Raw genomic sequence first — 18,297 nt, 5'->3', positions numbered from 1 at the left:
TTACACAATAAGCTGGTAGTACCGGCGCATATTATGCCCAATCAGGCAGCCATGCTCCTATACAAAATAAGGGACTGTTTTACCTAAAATGAAAGAATAATTTTAATAGGGGAAAAGTTGAGGGGCTGGTCTTAGTAACGTGCCACCGGGTATGGTAAGGCTAAGGGAAACGAGAATGATCTAGCGAAGCTTACGATGAAAGCGACACAGTGTTCTATTTCCGTGCGATGCGTACGTGCCCATTGCGTAGCACATGCACCCCAGTTCGCGAACCATACCTTCAGAGTATACATTCAAACATTCGTGTTCAAGAATTCAATTTAGATTTGATAACTCTACGCAGCGCCTTAGGTTCAGTGAAAACTTCTATAAAATAAAGTGTAATTGAGGGAAATGGAGGTTAAAACCTTTGTAATAAAGTTGGCTATGTGCCTTCGAATATTTTCAGAAAACTACCGCTTGCCTAGTTCTGTAAACTGCAAATTTACAAAAATGAGCAAGTTTACAATAAACACCTCTAAGTCGAAATATGCAGATAGATCAATTTGCTGTACAGTTTAACTCCTACTTATCTGTTCGTATTGTTGGTTACAAATATGAAAGGAAACCTCCTAAAATTGATCTTATGTATGGGGTATCAATAAACACTGAAATAAAATTGCTGCTGCATTCTACACTTTTTAAAATGAACGCACCACAGGAATTGGGAAGTTTTGCACAGGGACAAAATTGCATATAAGCAAATTAAGTACGCCCACAAATAAGTACACATATATTGCCAAGTCTGAAGGCTGTTTCACGAAGTATAAGAGTGGGTACTGTGAACTGGCTGAATATAATTTATTTTTTCTGCAAGAAAGAAAAGTCCGCTGAACAAATGAGCCGACATTTAGTCCACAAACTGCTGCCTCTTTCTTTTGATTGGAATATCGCGTTTTGTTTTGATAGTATAAATTTTTTATTAGCCAACCTGCATGCGTTCAACGTAGATCAAAGCTCTCGTTCAACGTAGATCAAGTCCACCGCTCGCCACACACGCTACCTTTGGATTGCTGTTCTTGTAGCTGCACTTCAGCAACTTGATCGTGAATGAAATCTATTGATAGTTGTTATGTCGTAAACGTAACCATACAATAATTAAAGCCCAGCTACCCAAATTAATTCGTAGTTCGGGTTATGATTAACTGGTTTTAACTTCCATAAAAATATTCTTCCCGATCACGCGAGTCTGTGCTAATACAAGTCTATGCTCGTATTTTGGTACTTACTTTAAACTCCACATTTAGGCTATGATGTCGCTATTCAAGAACGCTCTGAGTGCTCGCCTCTGCACGTTCATGCTAAACCTTCGTAATATATTTTGGTTAATACCATGCAGCCACAAGCACGTATTAAAATTTTATTGCCTGTAATATTGCGCAAGTGAATTAATAAATGTGATAACACATTTACGATTGGAATGTTATATGTACTACATGAACATAACTAATAAAACTGGGCGAGACCACAGTTCTTTGCAGTTTGGTTTGCGCCGTGTAGAGAAACAAATAGTCCCAATGCACGTGCAAGGTGAGGGCTTCAGAAGCTGGTATCGGTAGATAGGAATGAAAGCTGACGTAGAAAGGATTTTTCTCCTAACACCTGCTCACAGTTTCAAGGGAAAATCTTTGTGTAGATAAGGGAGCAATCGGCTGCTTCACTTCTTTCCAAGAATTAATATCTGAGCAGTGAAACTTACTGCCTATGCCGTAAGTGTGTGAGACGACATGAAGAGACGTGACACGGACCGAAGTTCAGCGGACATATAAAGTGCACCTGAAGCTCCCGTTGTCACAGAGTCCGGTGCAGCTTCAGGTGATTCTCGAGTCCCATAGGTAATGTTTCTTCTAATGTATTCAATAGCACTCCCTGCTACTATAACCTTGGCGGTGCTTCAAAAAGCTCTTATTTCAATTCAGAAAGCTATTTCAATTATTTAGTCGAAGTCTCATGAAGTCAATCAAAATAGCAAGCATTAAAATGTAGCGATGTTAAATGCCAGGAATAAGCGAAATCAAGAAGGAAAATGAATGTTGGCAAGGTTAATGAGAGGGTGTAATCGTGTCATTTGTTCTGCGTGTTTTTCAGAGACGCCATTTCTAAAATGAAGTCTACGAAGTGATACACTGATTGAAATTGTAGGCTCTTACGGGTATTTTCAAAGTAAACGCCCATAGTGCATTTATTTCATGGAATACATTGTGACATAGGGCTCACTTTAAGATAACGCATAGCATTCAGTGTGTATGGTTGCCCATGACGTCTTGGTTGAATTTTCTGCAAAAGTAAGTCTGAAAAGAAGCTACAGGTAAAATTAGCCCTAAGAATTCACGTGACGTTGAGTCAGCGTAAGGCTGGAAGTGCGAGGAGCCTATTTGAGATCAATAACCAAAGTAGCCTGGAAATAATCAACCGGAAGAGACTGAGGAACTTAGAGTAAATACTGGGAGGAGCGAATTACTGTAGGTGAAGCTAACGCATCTGTGAGGCAATTACTCGGTGCTATTCATCTATTTTCGAGCTTATTCCATTTGCCTAAGCAAAACTCTATTAACGCAAAACATCGAATGAAACAAGTTTTGCCTAATAATGCATTGATTGGTACCTACGGAATTATCGGTCTTTAATACATATTTGTTTTTCACAGTAGCCAGAAACGAGAATGAAGTTAGCAGTGACGTTTCTAGTAGTGATTCTCGCCGTGACGAGTACATGTAAGTAAATGTTTCTGTATTTCCTCAACTTTTTGTTTCCAAAGTGTACGAGATTTCGCTAAGATATTAACTATCTTATGTCTTTCAGATGGAAGCCCCGGGTGAGTAGAGACAAAATTAATTTTTATTATTGAATTCATTTTCTCATCGGTACACTTGTTGCGTATTGCACGACGAACTTCTGCCAATCTGGCATAATTTTGTGATTCAGGTACGAGAGAGATGAAGTGGACGAAGGTAAGCAAAATAAATACTACTTTTTACTTCAAATGGTTACAATCTATGAAATAAATAGGCTTTACTAAAACGTTCTGGAAAACACGCGCAAAACTTATGTATTATTACAAATTTCGCGGTTTCATGACAATCTGTAGCCAGAATGATTAAAGCCTTCATATTCCCTGAGCAATATGATACTCAATAAAGAAACACAAAGGAAAATCGTGCAATATCCCTGAAAAGTGTGCTGTTATTTTGCTGTTACCATAGACACTTTTGCTGGTGAATAAACAAGGATTACGTTGCATTTTACTTTGCCTATCAAACATAAATCTATGAATTATTGGTTGCAGTGGATACCACCACTATGTAGTGTCAAAATTTTCTAGGTCCAATTTGTTGGTAAACGCAATAATGCAATATAAATAATTCTTATGCACTAATACACAGGGCGTTACAAGCTTCGACCATCTTGGAACACCATGCTAGGGCTATCTCTGATGTTTGCTGCACTGTTACTTGACGATAATATGAGCAAAAAGCTGCTAACGAGCAAAGATAGGATATATCGTAACCAATAACACCTTAGAAGTTGACTAAGGCAATAAAAAGTTCAAACTAAGCAAGTGATTCCTTTACAAATAGTGACTTGTAATGTGCTGACATTACGAAGCTAACCTCAGAACGATATGAATTCTTGTGTTTTACTGCAAAAATAACGACATGATTATGAGAATGTAATCCGTAGTCGGGGACTCGAAATAATTTGGAACACATGGGCTTCCTTAACGGGCACCTTAATCAATCCTACAAACATTTTTGCATCTCAGCCGCATTGAGCGCTGCACGGTTTGAAGCCGCCACCTCATGTTCAGCCGCACAATGCAGAATGCATAGCCACAGGATGGCTTACGTTATGCTTTGTATTCACGGTTTTAGATTGAGCTTGACATGAAGCGCTATTTCATTCATTAAGTTGAATTAGCAGTTTGTCTGGCGTCTTTTGGGAAATTGTGTACAGACTGTAAAATGGTACAGGTTTATGCTAATTGCTCTATATAATCATCTATATACACAGGCGCTCACCTGTAAAAAATGTTTTTTTTGCGTGCGCAAAGCGCATAATCGTTACGGCAAGGATGACGTTTAAGTATCTTTATTTTCTAGTGTTAACTACTGAGTAACCCACATGGCACTGCCGTTTTCGTTTATGTTTTATCTGGGTGGTAAATCCTGCTACGTTCAATATTACTAAATCCGTTTAGAGAGGCCTTAGTAAACTTTGTGAGAAACCGTTAGTAGTTTTTGGATAGTAGGTGACACGAGTCCTTATTTAGAGGGCGGAACGCAGCAATAAACATATGACGTTTCCATTTGCGGTGGAATATGCAACTTTATTCAACACTACAAAAATTCCTGACAAGTTCCATATTTTTGCTTGTAATTACTACGGAGCACATTTCTTGAACTCCCGGACAGCTATATGTACTGGTGAGGCAAAATTTATGTTATGTGTGCGAGCCTTCCAAGGCCCTCTCATATCTCATAGACGACTTCACAGATGACGCAACGACACCGTACTGGAAGAAGCCTGTCGGCTGGATTCTAGAGCAGCTGGGAAAGTGGCTACAACAGTCAGCCGAGGCCTCACCGGCTCTCTATTCTGCAGAAGGCACTGCCGATTTCCCTCAAGACCCAACGATCGAGCACATGAGAAGGGTTGCACAGCTTCTTAACAAGGTTGCGGATGCGGTGGAAAAAGGAGAGAAAGTCTACCTCTTCGACTAGGGCCCCTGTTTCAATTTGTCTTTAAAGCGGGAAAATAAATGAATGATCTGCTTTCTTTGTATTTCTTTCTTCAATAGCACTATATATCAATAGAGATCATTGAAGCCAGCGTGAACATATTAAGAAACTCATGAGCGCCGTTAAAGATTCTCGCGGACGATTTGTTAATAAACGCATCTAAACAAAAATGCACAATGGGCATTTGAGGAGACTCAGTCGGCAGCTGACATTCTTTTGTCAATGACAGAACTATGAGCATCGGTAAGTATTTACCCACCGTGGTACCTCAACAGCATTTCACCTTAGCTTTACTTTATGTAAAGCAATTCAAAGTAGAGAGCCCTTCATGACCGAATCATTAGCAATGCCAAAGTCAGACGAGGCACATTCGACACCGATCGGGTTCGACTGAGGTTTTAAGTGTCCGTATGACTCTGGTATGGTACATATTACTAGCTATTGTCGAGCAAGAAATGTCGCCGAACTGAACATTTTTATAAGGGAACTATTCTGTCTCACAGCCTGACGAATACACGGGCTTCTGTTGAAACGTTTCTTGCAGCGACATTGCTTGCTCGGTCACGGCTCCTCACTTCAAGCTTTCATTTTCCAGTTAACCTCTTTCTTCGTTTTTTCACACATTGGTGATTTCTATAGCAGCCTCTGAGACATCAGACATTCTCACTTGCGTTCATTTAGCCATAATCACGGTGAATCTAATGTGTAACTTCTTCCCTTGAGCTAAGTCATCTGATGATCAGATAGCATTCACATCAGATGTCACTATTGCATGCGCAATAAACACTGCACTCCAGGTGACTTGCTTATCGGTAGCTATGTAAATCGTGCCTCAAGTGCTGATACAGTTCTTTGTCCATTTATCATAATCGCGTATCACTTGAATATAGGTTCAGTAATATTTCAAAAAGTTGTCGTTTAATAGCTGTTTGGAAGATGGTTCTAGAGCGAAGGGCTTTATTTCGCGGCATACGAACTGCTGATAGATAGGTAGAATAACCTTTAATGTCAGACGGAAAAGGCGATCTACCCACCCCCCGACACGCAGGTCAGGGGCCGAGTGCCGCCGCCTCAGATGCAGGCTGGGAGGTCTTGGGTCCCAGCAGCCTCTTCAGCCAGTTGGACGAGCTGGAGCTGGGACTCAGAGTCCGAGCTGCGCAGCAGGGTCTCCCAGGTGTCTCTACTACCTATTTTGTGCGTTCCCCAGGGAGAGTACAGACATTCCCATATTATGTGGTCGAGGGTCCCTCTCGCCCCACAGAGATTACATTTATCGCTCCTGGCCTCGGGGAACATGTGGTTCGACATAACCGGGTGCGGATATGTATAAGTTTGTAGTCGTCTCCACGCGACTGCTTGTCTGTTGTTTAGTTTTGGGTCTGGCGGGGATACCAGTCTACGAGCCAATCTATAATGCTGCGTGATCTCCCCATATTTTAGCATACGCTCCCCGCTCCCTCGGTCATCGAGGGGCCCCGTAGCAGCTCGGCGGTAGAGATCTCGAGCCAGCTCGAGGGCCGCCTCGTTGCCGGGGACGGCTTCGTGCGCCGGAGTCCAAATTATTTGGATTTTTCTATCTAGCTTTCTCTGGCCTAGGATTCTGGCCGCTAAGGGCGAGATCCTTCCCTTGCTAAAATTTTGTATGGCAGTTTTGCTGTCACTGATCACAAATTTCGCGTCCGTTCCAGCGCAAGCTAATGCGATCGCAATTTCCTCGGCAACTTAGATGTTGCGCCCGCGCAGAGTGATGGCGGTCACGGGAGTACCCTGGCCGCTGACGGCCGTTGCCACCGTAAAACTGCCGCTACCTCCCGCCGCGTCTACATAGGCCACCTCATGTTCCGAGATATTACCGAATCTAATTTTTAATGCTTCGGCTCGTTTATGCCTCCTGCCTTTGCTATGTCCCAGGTGCATGTTTTTTGGAAAATGGGGGGGGAAAAATAAATTTTTTGCTAACTTCCCTATCTACTTCCACCTTTTGGGTGGGGCCTCTCTCCGGATTTATTCCAACTTTGGCCAATATGGTTCTTCCTGTCCTCGTGGTGCTAAGTCTCTCAATTTGAGAGGCTCGCACCGCTTCCGCCAGTTCTGCCCATGTGTTGTTCACTCCTAGAGCCATCAGTCTCTCTCTTGATGTACACATGGGCAGTCCCAGCGCTCGTTTTACGCATTTTCTCATTAGAGAATCAATCTTTTCTCTTTCCACCACTTTCAAATCGAGATATGGCGTTGCATAGCTCACCCGGCTGAATATGTACGCCTGTATTAGTTTAATTAAATTTTTCTCCTTTAGCCCTCGGCCTTTGCTGACCACCCGCCTAATTAGGCTCAGGGTCTGTATTGCGTGATTCTGCAGCCTCTTGACGGTCTCGCCATTGTGGCCGTGTGACTGGAGAATCAGGCCCAAGATTCTAATTTGTTCGACTATTGGTACCTCTTTACCCGCCACTTTAATTATGATCTCCTACGGTGCCTTGCACCTTAAGTGTTTCGGATTGTATATAAACAATTCTGATTTCTGCGGCGAGCATGGTAGGCCTCTCTCGGCCGCGTAATCGACTATGATGTCGGTGGCGGCCTGGAGCAGGCTTTCGACGGCTGAATCACTTCCCCGGTTGACCCAGAGGGTGATATCATCCGCATATATGCTAAATTTTAATCCCTCGAGCTTTGCCAACTGCTCGGGGAGTTCTCTCATAGCCACGTTGAAGAGTAGGGGAGACAGCACTGATCCTTGGGGCGTACCCTTACTCCCTAGCTCAATTGTGGGGGATTCCAGCGTTTGGAACCTCATGCAAGCAGTTCTTCCCGTCAGGAAGACCCTGATGTATCGATATGTCCTGGTACCTACATTAATCTTGTTCAGCCCTTCCAGGACCGCCTCATGCTTTACGTTGTGAAAAGCCTTCGTGAGGTCCAGTCCCAGAATTTCTTTTGCATCTTTAGACCTTGAGTCTATTACATCATGTTTGATTTGGAGCATGACGTCCTGCGTACACAAGTGAGGTCGGAACCCGACCATATCATGTGGCCACAGATCGCCCTGCTCCATAAAGCCCATCAGTTTGGTCTGGACGACGTGCTCCATCAATTTCCCCACGCATGAAGTTAAGTAAATTGGCCGTAAGTTTTCAATTGCGGAGGCTTCCCCGGTTTTGGTAATAAAATAATGCTTGCCGTCTTCCACTGTTGTGGGAGCTCGCCTTTTTCCCAACATTCCTGCATTTACTTCGTTAGATAACTAATGGAATCGTCGTCTAAGTTCCTCACCATTTTGTTCGTTACCCCGTCAGGGCCCGGAGCCGACTTCGTTCTGAGTCTTACAATCTCTGCTCGCACTTCCGCTTCTGTGATGGGGGCGTCCAACGCCTCGTTAGGCGCTCCACCATAGTCGGGCAGTGGAGTTCGCGATGGTTCCCCCACGAACGTCTCAATTAATTTCTTCATGAAATAATCATCGTTCCCTACGAACGCGTGCCTAGTTTTTACCAATCTTATACCGGATTGAGTTTTCGAGCTTGCGGGGTCCAACAAGTGCCGGAGGATGTTCCACGTCTTGGAGAGGTTCATGCTCCCCTCCATTTCGTCACACTTGTTGGCCCAATTTTGTTCGCATAATGTAAAAGTATATTCTTCGATTAAACTCATAATGAGTTTAAGGGTTATTGCATGGTTTGATGATGGATGCTGTCTCGCATTATTTTATTTTCCACCTTATCTAACCCATATCACGGGTGTATGGTTCCGAGGATCTGTCAGCATCGCGGCGAGCCGTTACTCGAGCAAATAATGAAACAAAAAGAAAAGTTAAACGCAATTGGCATTTTCTCTGGCCGCAACTCGTTCCACGCTCATACAGACCAGCTGACCACGAACTGAATCCCTTTCCCGGTCCCCGGATCAGTCTAGACGAAGAAGGTTGAACTAACGAAGCAACAACGAAGCGCGTGACCGTTGAATAGATGGTGACAACTGAGTGCATCTCGAGTTAATCGCGCGGGCACCCAATTGATGAGGAAACTGGCCTTCACATTCCAGGAGACGCCGATAACTACCGCCATCCAAAAGCACTGAAAAAGGCAACAACATGTTGACCACCGAATAGCTGTCAAGTCTCAACATTGATTTGGCGGCGCTTTAGGAATGTGTGTGAGAAGTGGTGGCGTGGGCGGAGAGGGGGGGGGGGTATGCGTCTTAATCTCTGGGGGGGGGGGGGGGGGGCGGGCCCCCCTCGGGCCCCTCCTTGGGTACGTGCCTGAACTCATAGGCAATATGGCTGTCGCCCGTTAATTCATCTGGTGTTTCCCTAATTGTACAGCACTTTTCGTGCTGTACAATTGGAAAATGAAAACAAGAGTCTCAAGGAGCTGAGAAATTAAGCGATCTACTAAGGGAGAGGGCCGAGGCAACAGCCAAACAGGCAGGAAAAGCGAAAATAACAAATTTAGCCATTGTTTATGAACATATTTATAGATCAACACCTGTTTATTTAAAAAGGAAACAGAGAAAACGCCTCCGGAAATGGAGCACAATTGCGTGTTTTCTGAATGACGCTTCTACAGTTATCATTAGAGCCGCCCAACGTAGCCACTTCTCTGCTGTGCTTATGTAGGTGTTTTTCTAACATTTCGCGGTGGGCGCATTACGTCTAGAATCGCAGCTTCCTGCGCTCTACGCGGTTGTACGCGACTGGCGGCCACGCATCGTTACGTAACTTCCCAAATAACAATACGAGTTTGTTGTGGCACTTGTTAGAGCAGTAAACGAGGGATCCAAAACAACTGTGAGTGTTCCGGAAATGTATATTTCTGTATAATTCTTCCAGAGCTAATTCAAAAAGCGCTAATATAGTCGCATACAACTGAAGTTTGCAATGAAGCCCCGCCCACACCATCATAACCACCAGCCACTGTTCCTCCGCGAGGCTGCATATAATTCGTACTTGAAACTTTTTCTGTTACCCAAATATGGCGGCAACTATAAAAATAAAATTATTAGCGCGTAATTTTATACCTTTTCCCTCGCCTATTACAGTGGCATGGCGAATTTCTAATTCTTTATTGAACTGAAATAACATGCTTGCTTCGCTACAACTACTTGTTGTGAAGTTTCACTTCAGTTGGCAGTGAAGTTTCGTGAGTAAAACGGGCGCAGCAGTGAAATGAACGGCAGGGGAGACTTTTGAAGACTCCATACATTTTGTCCATGTCTGTTGCACACCTCATTGCTTCTGCCGATGAAAAGACTCTTTACGAGCAGCAGACGCTCCGGAGGTATCAAGTGCGAAACCGTTTTGAAAAGACCGCATGACGACGATTTTGTTGGCTTCTGTGATTGGCTGGCGGAGCAACCTAACTCCGCGCCGTCCGTTTGCCTTTGTTGCCAAGTGCTGCCTTTTCAGTTCTGTTTTACTAACGTAATTCTTATTTTACTTTTGCTTCGTTATTTGTTCTTGGTGCTTCCTTCCTGCGTGAGTCCATTTAACATGGTTCTTTGTTTGTCAAATAAAGGAGAGGTGAATCGCACAGGCGTACGTGTAAAATTCACCCTATTTCCGTTCTTTTGTGGGTTTACGCGTTTTTATGGCGAATGGTGGGCGTTATTGTAATTTGTACTAGTAAAGATAACCCTTCTTCATTTGCATAGAAAAGTTACCTTGGGTTGGGCCCCCCCCCCCCCCCGCCCGAAAAAAAAAATCCTGCGTACGTGCCTGCTGCACACCCTCGAAGGTACTGGCAGGTCATCAACGGCATGCACTTTATCAGTGACGTAGCATTTTGGAAAGAAAGTAGCAAGCTGAATATTTCCAACAAAGAAAACGAAAGCAAGACAGATGACGCATATTCTTTACGGGCAAGATAGACGACAAGGAGTGCAAACTTTTTGGAGTGTAGACCGCTAAATAATCTGAATTAGCTAAAGATGTGTTTGCTCTTAGAAAAAAGAAAGCGCATATTACTGGGAGTAAGGAAGATAAGTCCGACTCACTGACATGCCTCTTAGCTAGCACTGGCGTGCCATAATGAACAAGGGGATCTGGCTACAAGAGACGCCGAGTATTAACGAAAATGACGGTGATATTGTACCTGATAACAATAGTGGCACAGCCTACTGCCTTTCTGTAGGGATTACGTGCACACTTTCCGGCATGCCCTCCAAGGTTGAAAATATTGTAATTGGAATACGAACGTCCAGAGGGGGCTCAATGAATTTAATTAAAGAATTGAATTTAGATTACAAAATTTGACTAGAGTCCCGAAGGTTGTTGAAAGCCCATACAGAAAATGTTTATTGTAGGAAAAACCACTTTAGAATTTCCGAAATAGTACGGTCTTTTTTTTTTTCAATATATTCATATATGTATGGCATCATCTGACCTGCACACTATAAATATTAGAAAAATTTTGGACTGGTACAGTAAATACCGGTACTATGAAATCTGCAGCTGGAGCAAAACCAATTCAACACGTTTTCGTACAGTACGACACACACTGATGTCTGTGTCCTAGTAAATTATGCAAATAGAAAAAAAAAAACGCTGCAGAAGTTTGCAAATTTTTAAGGCAACAATGAAACTTCGCAAGAAAGCTGTTTGCATGCATTGCAGAGGTTTGGAGAAAGCAGTACGTGAATCTGTTAAGTTATGCATAGCGACAACTGAACGGCTTCAATGAACTTGACCTAACGCTCATCACGAACGCCGCATACCCTACAAGAACGGGTAGCTCGGTCAACCGCCGCACAACGCCGGATATCAATTTCATCCGCAACGTTCCAAACTATCAGTGGAACAACCTATTCGAGGATCTGGGCAGCGATCATCACATCGTTGAGACAACGATTGGCACCCCATCCAGAGAACCCAGAAAAATGACGTACGTCGATTGGGACAAGTTCCGCGTGTTATGACACGAACGCCGAACAGGCAAAGAATCAATGCAATAATGGACGTCGCAACTAAAGGCCGCCATTAGGGTGGCTACGAAGGAAACAGAGACAGATCTCCCCGTTCAAAGCATGGACAGCCGAATTGCTCACATGCTGGAAGCCAAACAACAGCTCACCAGGAGATGGAAAGAACAAAGACACAGCCGAAGGCTGAGGAAAAGAATTTCTTTCCTCAACCGGCTGATTGCAGAATATTGCACGCAACTATCTAACCAGCATTCAAAGGAAGTATGTTTTGCTACTAGAACTGATCCTGGGAGTGTTAGCCAGCGCCGCCGCTCACAAATCTTGGCGTTGGATGTTGAACACACTTTTTGGCACAGGTTTCACGAGCACATGATTTTTTGGGGTGAAGGCAACTGGTGGATTAAAACCCGCATACGCTACCTGAAGGCATCAACTTTTCCCCATTCGAGAACCTCATTAAGTGATAAACGAGAAGGAAGGGAGTTAAGCGAGGGGCCCCATTTCTTTATTCATATTATAAGAACCCAAGCAACAATAACACCAAGCACAATATCCCCATGTTGTCCGATCGGAATATGCGTTCAAACAGAACAGCACGCGTAGAACGAACCTTGGTTAATATGCGACAATACGAGCCGCTATTTCATCTGTTATGTACTAAAGAACAAAAAAAAAGGTAAAATACACGTGAAGATATCTGTATGGCCTAGTTCATATTAAGTAAAACTTGCATGTTCAGCGGAGAATAAGACCCATGGCAAAATGCAAATCGGTTTTGCATTTAGTCGTCCGTATTGTTCTGCGTTAAAATATTTGGGTTATACGCCGATAATAAACTAATAATTATAACACAATTCAGAGGACCATTCAAGAAAAAAAATAAGAGGATTAGGGCAAAGCTAAAACTATCTTTTTTTAAATTCTGAGAGGTCCATAATGTAAAACATTGGCAATCACACAACATGAACTCAGATGATATTACTCGAATAAAATTTAAAGAAGATCCGCTAACAGTTGTATCAGTTAGACACTGCGGGCAGCTGGTCAACTGAGAAACTTTTCATTTAACTGACGTACAATTATGTCTATGATGTAAGTCCAGTGTACAATGTTACGAGGTCTAAAATGCGGATCAGCCAAGCTTATGTCTTACATATTTCCCCTTCTACTTCCCTCTTTCAACTTGGTTGTGTATAAACACCTTGCATAAAGAAAAAACAAGTTCTTTTTCACTTCAGACTCAGAATCATCCATGTCTATTTCATGACTGCGCCAAGCTTGCAGGTGCTACAAAACAGTGTCCCTGGTTTTTCCTTGCATCTTCATGTCATAAAAGTGCGCACTGTCATAAAGTGGCATAAAGTGGCATTGTCATATCATAAAGAGCAGGGAACGCACTGTTTCGGTGAGCTCAGTCATACGTCCTTACAACAAAATGCTCGCATAAGGAAGGGCTATTAACGTCACAGCGAAATTCCTACCTTCCATATGTTTTGTAAACGCTGCTATATCGGAGACCAGTACAACGGACTACCATATTTAACGAAGATATTTAAGCGTCCCCGGTAGTCAAACTGTTGCGTTTTAGTGCATGGTATACGTAGAATTGTCACCACTATGCTGAGGCACCTTCAACTGTTTCTTGGAACACAGCCTCGGATGCTATGGCTGAAAAGTACGTCGCAGTTGATGAGAACGTGATGTATGCCTTGCTGATGACCGCTCACGTCTTGAAAGACATGTAGGGCGGAAACTGCCCGAATGTCATGACAGATAACAGTGATAAACAGCCTGCAAATGAGCCAGGAATTTTAATGGCAAGAGATGTAAGAGCGACTTTCGATGAACTGCTGCTTTACCTGCCGTCGATATAAGGTATGGCCGTGGTGCGGCCCCGGAATTTGTATGCAATAAAGTTTCCGGCAGTCATGGTTTGCATGAGTTAAAGTATGCAACAAGGAAGAGCTACCTATTTTAGAATGTTTCGCTTTAAATTCGTGTTAAATAGTGGTTTTCTGTTGTTTAACGTGCTTCGCCTTCTCTATTGTGGCTGTGCCTTGCGCGATACTTACGGCGAAGTCATTTGTATTAAGAAATATCTTGGAAATCACAAGCATTTCGTTATAAAGGCGTTTGAGATTAAGCAGCGTCATATAACAAACAGCTTAACTTGCATAAAAAATGGGATTGACACAAAGTTAAGTCTCAGAATTATTTCACAAAACCAAAATATGTGCAATGACTTCCCTAGAGTTCATTTTTTATCTTCTGTCCGAACCAAAGTCTCACGAATTATTTAGGCCAAGATTTAGTGCATACATTGCCTCCTTTTTCTTTTCATTCATATCTTGTATTTCGTATTGGCTGTTAAAAGTTGTTATGCCGACTTGCATGCGCCTGAGAACAAAGTTGTCCCTCAATGTCAATATCTCACTGCGGACACCACCATAGAATCGCTATCGTTAACTTGAACTGCGCTTCAGCAACCAGTTTGCGAATTATTTAGTCATAATTGTTCTGCAGTAAACGTGAAAGTATATTTAAAATATCCCAGTAAATCAAATTACTTGATGGAAACAACAGTCTTACTCCCCGCGAAGTATCGGGTGTATTGAGCATGGAATTTTGAGCTTATGTTTCTTTTGCGGAATCACGAAATAAATTCTCGCGTAGGATTTATCGGTGTGGCCAGTTCTTTGTTTCTAATCATGATGAATGCACGCCGCTGTAGTTGTATATGTTCTATAAAACTCAACGCGCTGATGATGCAACCTGCCAAAGAAGCATAAATGTTTACGGAAGGGGATGTGAGAGTGACTTTCGACGACCCCTGCAGCTTTAACGGCTGTCAATTCCAAGTTTGGCCGTGACACAGCCCTTGAATTTCCATGCAATAGAGCCTGCGGCCTTCGCGCTTTGCATCAATTGAAGTATGCACCAAAAAAGCCTCCTATTCAAGATCGCTCTGAGAGCTCAAATCAGCACGTTCGAACTATTGCTCCTAAAGAGTATTTCGGTAATCGTTGTGCTTTCGCAAGCGCTTATTTGGCAGTTTTCGAATATGTTATGTCCGCAGGTAAAACAAATGTTGCATGTTTTCAATTGCCCTGTTTAATGTAATCTACGAGCCTAACGCAGAGATAACTGGGTGCGACCGTAACACTTCTGGAGTGTATATTGGGTCGTCTAGAAGCGGTAACAATTGTCCAAATTGCGTGCATGGTCTTCAGCAAGTGACTTGGGTACATAGGAAGAAAAGCTGCCGTAACAGGCGTGTTGCTCACAACGCGGGCGTGAAGCTTCAAGGGAATTTTTTTGTCACGCAGATAACGGGGCAATCAGCTCTTTTCCTTGCCCCAATACAATCATATGAGTAAAATGAAGCTTGCTGCATAGGTCGTGGGTGTGGGGCACATCACATGAGCTCATTTGACAGAAAATGAAGGTAAGCAAACATATACAACACTTATACCGCTAACTGTGTCACAGGGTCCAAATAGGTTTTTGTGAATTTCTGTTGTCACAGATAATGTTTCTTCTCTTGTATCCGCCAACTTTCGCGGTGCGGGAAGAAAGTCAAAAAGTTCTAACCGCTTCCACTGTATGGTATGTATGCTTACTCAGTGTAGTATTTGTTGCCTACTGAATGACACGAATGCCTGCCACTTTGGCGTATTTTTTTCGTTTCAGGCTTCGTTTAGCAGTAGATTTGTTTAGCAGTTGAGGTTTCAATAAGCCTATCAAAAGATCTGGCATTTCCCTAAAGGCTGACACAATGACAGGAATGGGCGCCAGCTTGAGGGAAACTAAATTATCTTGAAGGCACTGAAGTTATAGTCCTTGCGAGCACATACTAACATGTTATTACTGCTTTTTCTAAAGTGAATTCTGATTGGCACTTCTCGATTCAGAAATCTTTATTTCCTTATTGACATAGGACCTATCTGGATCAATGAAATGAAACATAAAAACTAGATGATCAGAATAACCCGCAATAGTTTGTACTTTCTGCAGTAGCCTATTTGTCTAAACTACATAGTTAGAAGTCACCCCAAATGTCTGCGTCGCTTTGAGTCAGGTGAAAGTGGGAATTTAGAAGAATGTATTCGACTTGAAAAATTCTATTAAGCTTGCTTGACCGTAGTAGCCTGGAAACACTGCCTTGAAACGACTGAAAAATTGTGAATCATGTGCCAACCTAGCGTGCATACTATTTTACCTGGAGTTCATGCACATATGAGGCGCTTGTTCGAAGCAATTTACTTAATTTCCACCGCCACGTTATAGTATGGTCAGTGAATAAAATACTTACCACCTTTACCTAAGCCAAGCTATATTAGCGCACAACTTCTAACGGCACTTAGCTTCTTCAAAAGGAATAATCAGCCATTATTTCTTTTTTTTTCAGACAAACCTGAAACAAGAATGAAGTTCCCAGTATATTTTCTAGTGGTTATTCTCGTGAGGACGGCTTCCTGTGAAGAAATGTTGCTCTATTTTTTCCTGTGTTTTGCAAAGTGTCTGGCACCTTGCTAAGATATTGAAAGTACTCACGCAGCCCCGCATGAGTACTTACGAAGATTACATTTTAGTGATGGGCGAAGTTGCTTACTGTATGCTTACTCAGTGTACTATTTGTTGCCTATTGAATGACACGAATGCCTGCCACTTTGGCGTATTTTTTTTTCGTTTCAGGTACGAGGAAGATGAAGTAGGCGAGGGTAAGTGAAATAAATAATAATTCTGGTATTAGGCGGGTACAGTGTATAAAATAACTGGGCTGTACTAACGTATTCTACATGTCTTTATCTGAAACTTACTTTCTTACGCGGGATTTAGTGGTGTGATGGCAAGCTATAGTTATGCTGATTACGGCATTTATATTCTCTCAAGCACTGGATTATTCAATAAATAAACAACAAAGCGAAATGGCACTTCTGTCTGACGTTCAGCGGATTCTTTCCTTGTAGTTCGCTATTAAAAAGAGCAGTTTTGTTGGCGAGTAAAGAAGGTTTACGTTGTAATATGCTGTGCCAATTATGCACTAATTTCTTAATCAGTGCTTCCTGCGGAATAAAGCACCACGAAGTATGTAATTTTTGAATAGCAGTTTAATCAGAAATGAATAATAACAAAATGCTTATCCAACCAACCTCTATCCTATCCAATCCTATCCAAACTATCCTATTCAACCATACCCATGGTTCTACGAGCTCGGACCAGTTTTGAAATGTATCACAGGGCTGTCTCTCACGTTTTGGATGCACCCTTAGGGGAAAAACGTAGAAGATATTCGCAAAATAGTAGTAAAGCCAGCAGATAGGAATTTTACCAGCCAATATTTAATTTTTGCGAGTTATGTAATTGCTGCCTTCGAAAATTCAGGCTCGAGTGCTTGCTAAGGTTCAGTGCTTCCTAAAATAGCAATATTTCACAAATTCCGCTTTTGTCTTAGTTGTTTACATTACACGGTGTCCTGACGGTTTTAGCGTGATGTTTAGAAAAACTGCACATTCTTTCATTATATTTGACTAATGGTTGACAGTTACCTCGTGGTCTGCCTAAAGCGTACGGTAAGCATAAGTATGCTTATAGGTGTGTTTATCAACAAAGATACTGACGTGGTTGCCCCTAAAACGTGCGCTAACAAAACAATGGCTATATGTGTACAGATAAGGTCGTCCTGGGAGACCTGTCACGAAGCATCCCGGTCACTATACTGTGTGATGCTCTGTTCAACTTCATCATTTCATCCTTTACGTGCAAAGCGGTTACTTGAAGCAGGATGTTTCCGGCAAGCATGGCATCTAAGTACCGTTATTTGATGGTGTTAGGATGATGAACTTACAATGTTGCAATGTCGCTGTCGAGTTTTTTTATCTGCGTAGCAAACGTTACATGTGCCATTACTGAAACTGGTTGCTAATATCGAGGAGAACATTTGTGACAGGCAGCTACTAACTATCGGATAGTATCTGACGCGGCCTGTTCTTCAAGGAATTTATAGATTTAGGTCAAGCATTGTCGAGAAAAGTTCCTTTACATTTATGGCAAAACATACAACTTCATAAAATACTCCAAAAATTGTTGGTAATAACGTACTGTTGATTGTGTCTCGTTATTGCAGTCCACGTTTCTTGAGCTCTCAGAGAACTTACGCTACCGGCGATTCAAAACTACGCAGATGACGTCACGACACAGTTTGCTGGCTTCTACACATGATGGGCAAGTGACACCAAAACTCTAGCTGAGGGGTCACCGGCTTTATTTGCTGCAGAGGAGACTGCCGATTTACCTCAAGACTCCACAAACGATCCCATCAGGACGGTTGCACAGCTTCTCAACAAAGTTGCAGATATGGTAGAAAAGGGAGAGGAAGTTGACCAGTTTGCCTAGCGCTCGTGTTTCACTTCGTCTTTAAATCGTGACAACTCGGCGTCTTGGTCAAACTCGTGGTGACGAGAGTCACCGCTTTATTTGATCAAGTGACTCGACTTGCGATGTTGTCCACTTAAATTAGACATCCGATTTTGTGAGAAGAGTCACAAGTGCGGTGATGCGAATGAAACTATTGACAAAGCGGCTACAGCAGGCGCACAGA

The 18,297-nt window shown here is 42.7% G+C and overlaps 1 protein-coding gene across 3 annotated transcripts; it reads left to right on the top strand.

The window, feature by feature from the left end:
* Positions 1 to 1,766: 1,766 nt before the first annotated feature.
* Positions 1,767 to 4,815, top strand: LOC126540494 (uncharacterized). Of its 3 annotated transcripts, none has more exons than XM_050187308.3 (5): positions 1,767 to 1,874; positions 2,690 to 2,753; positions 2,842 to 2,854; positions 2,965 to 2,990; positions 4,522 to 4,815. In XM_050187308.3, exons 2-5 carry the CDS (start codon positions 2,702 to 2,704, stop codon positions 4,758 to 4,760), a joined length of 330 nt encoding a protein of 109 aa, XP_050043265.1. In that variant the 5' UTR covers positions 1,767 to 1,874; positions 2,690 to 2,701; the 3' UTR covers positions 4,761 to 4,815. The 3 variants fall into 3 exon arrangements, with proteins under 3 accessions (XP_050043265.1, XP_050043266.1, XP_050043264.1); XM_050187309.3 differs by having other exon boundaries at positions 1,770 to 1,874; positions 2,687 to 2,753; positions 4,534 to 4,815; XM_050187307.3 differs by having other exon boundaries at positions 1,770 to 1,874; positions 2,687 to 2,753.
* The last annotated feature ends 13,482 nt before the right edge of the window (positions 4,816 to 18,297 follow it).

Source organism: Dermacentor andersoni, chromosome 2, assembly GCF_023375885.2.
Source record: "Dermacentor andersoni chromosome 2, qqDerAnde1_hic_scaffold, whole genome shotgun sequence".
Lineage (NCBI taxonomy): Eukaryota > Metazoa > Arthropoda > Arachnida > Ixodida > Ixodidae > Dermacentor > Dermacentor andersoni.
The sequence above is the reverse complement of the archived record's forward strand: the minus strand, read 5'-3'. Positions and strand labels throughout refer to the sequence as shown.

Excerpts from the sequence above, each read along its gene's own strand:
- LOC126540494 (XM_050187308.3), top strand. The coding sequence starts at position 2,702 with ATGAAGTTAGCAGTGACGTTTCTAGTAGTGATTCTCGCCGTGACGAGT. Across the intron at positions 2,991-4,521 it reads GAGAGATGAAGTGGACGAAG|ACGACTTCACAGATGACGCA; the intron begins GTAAGCAAAATA and ends CATATCTCATAG.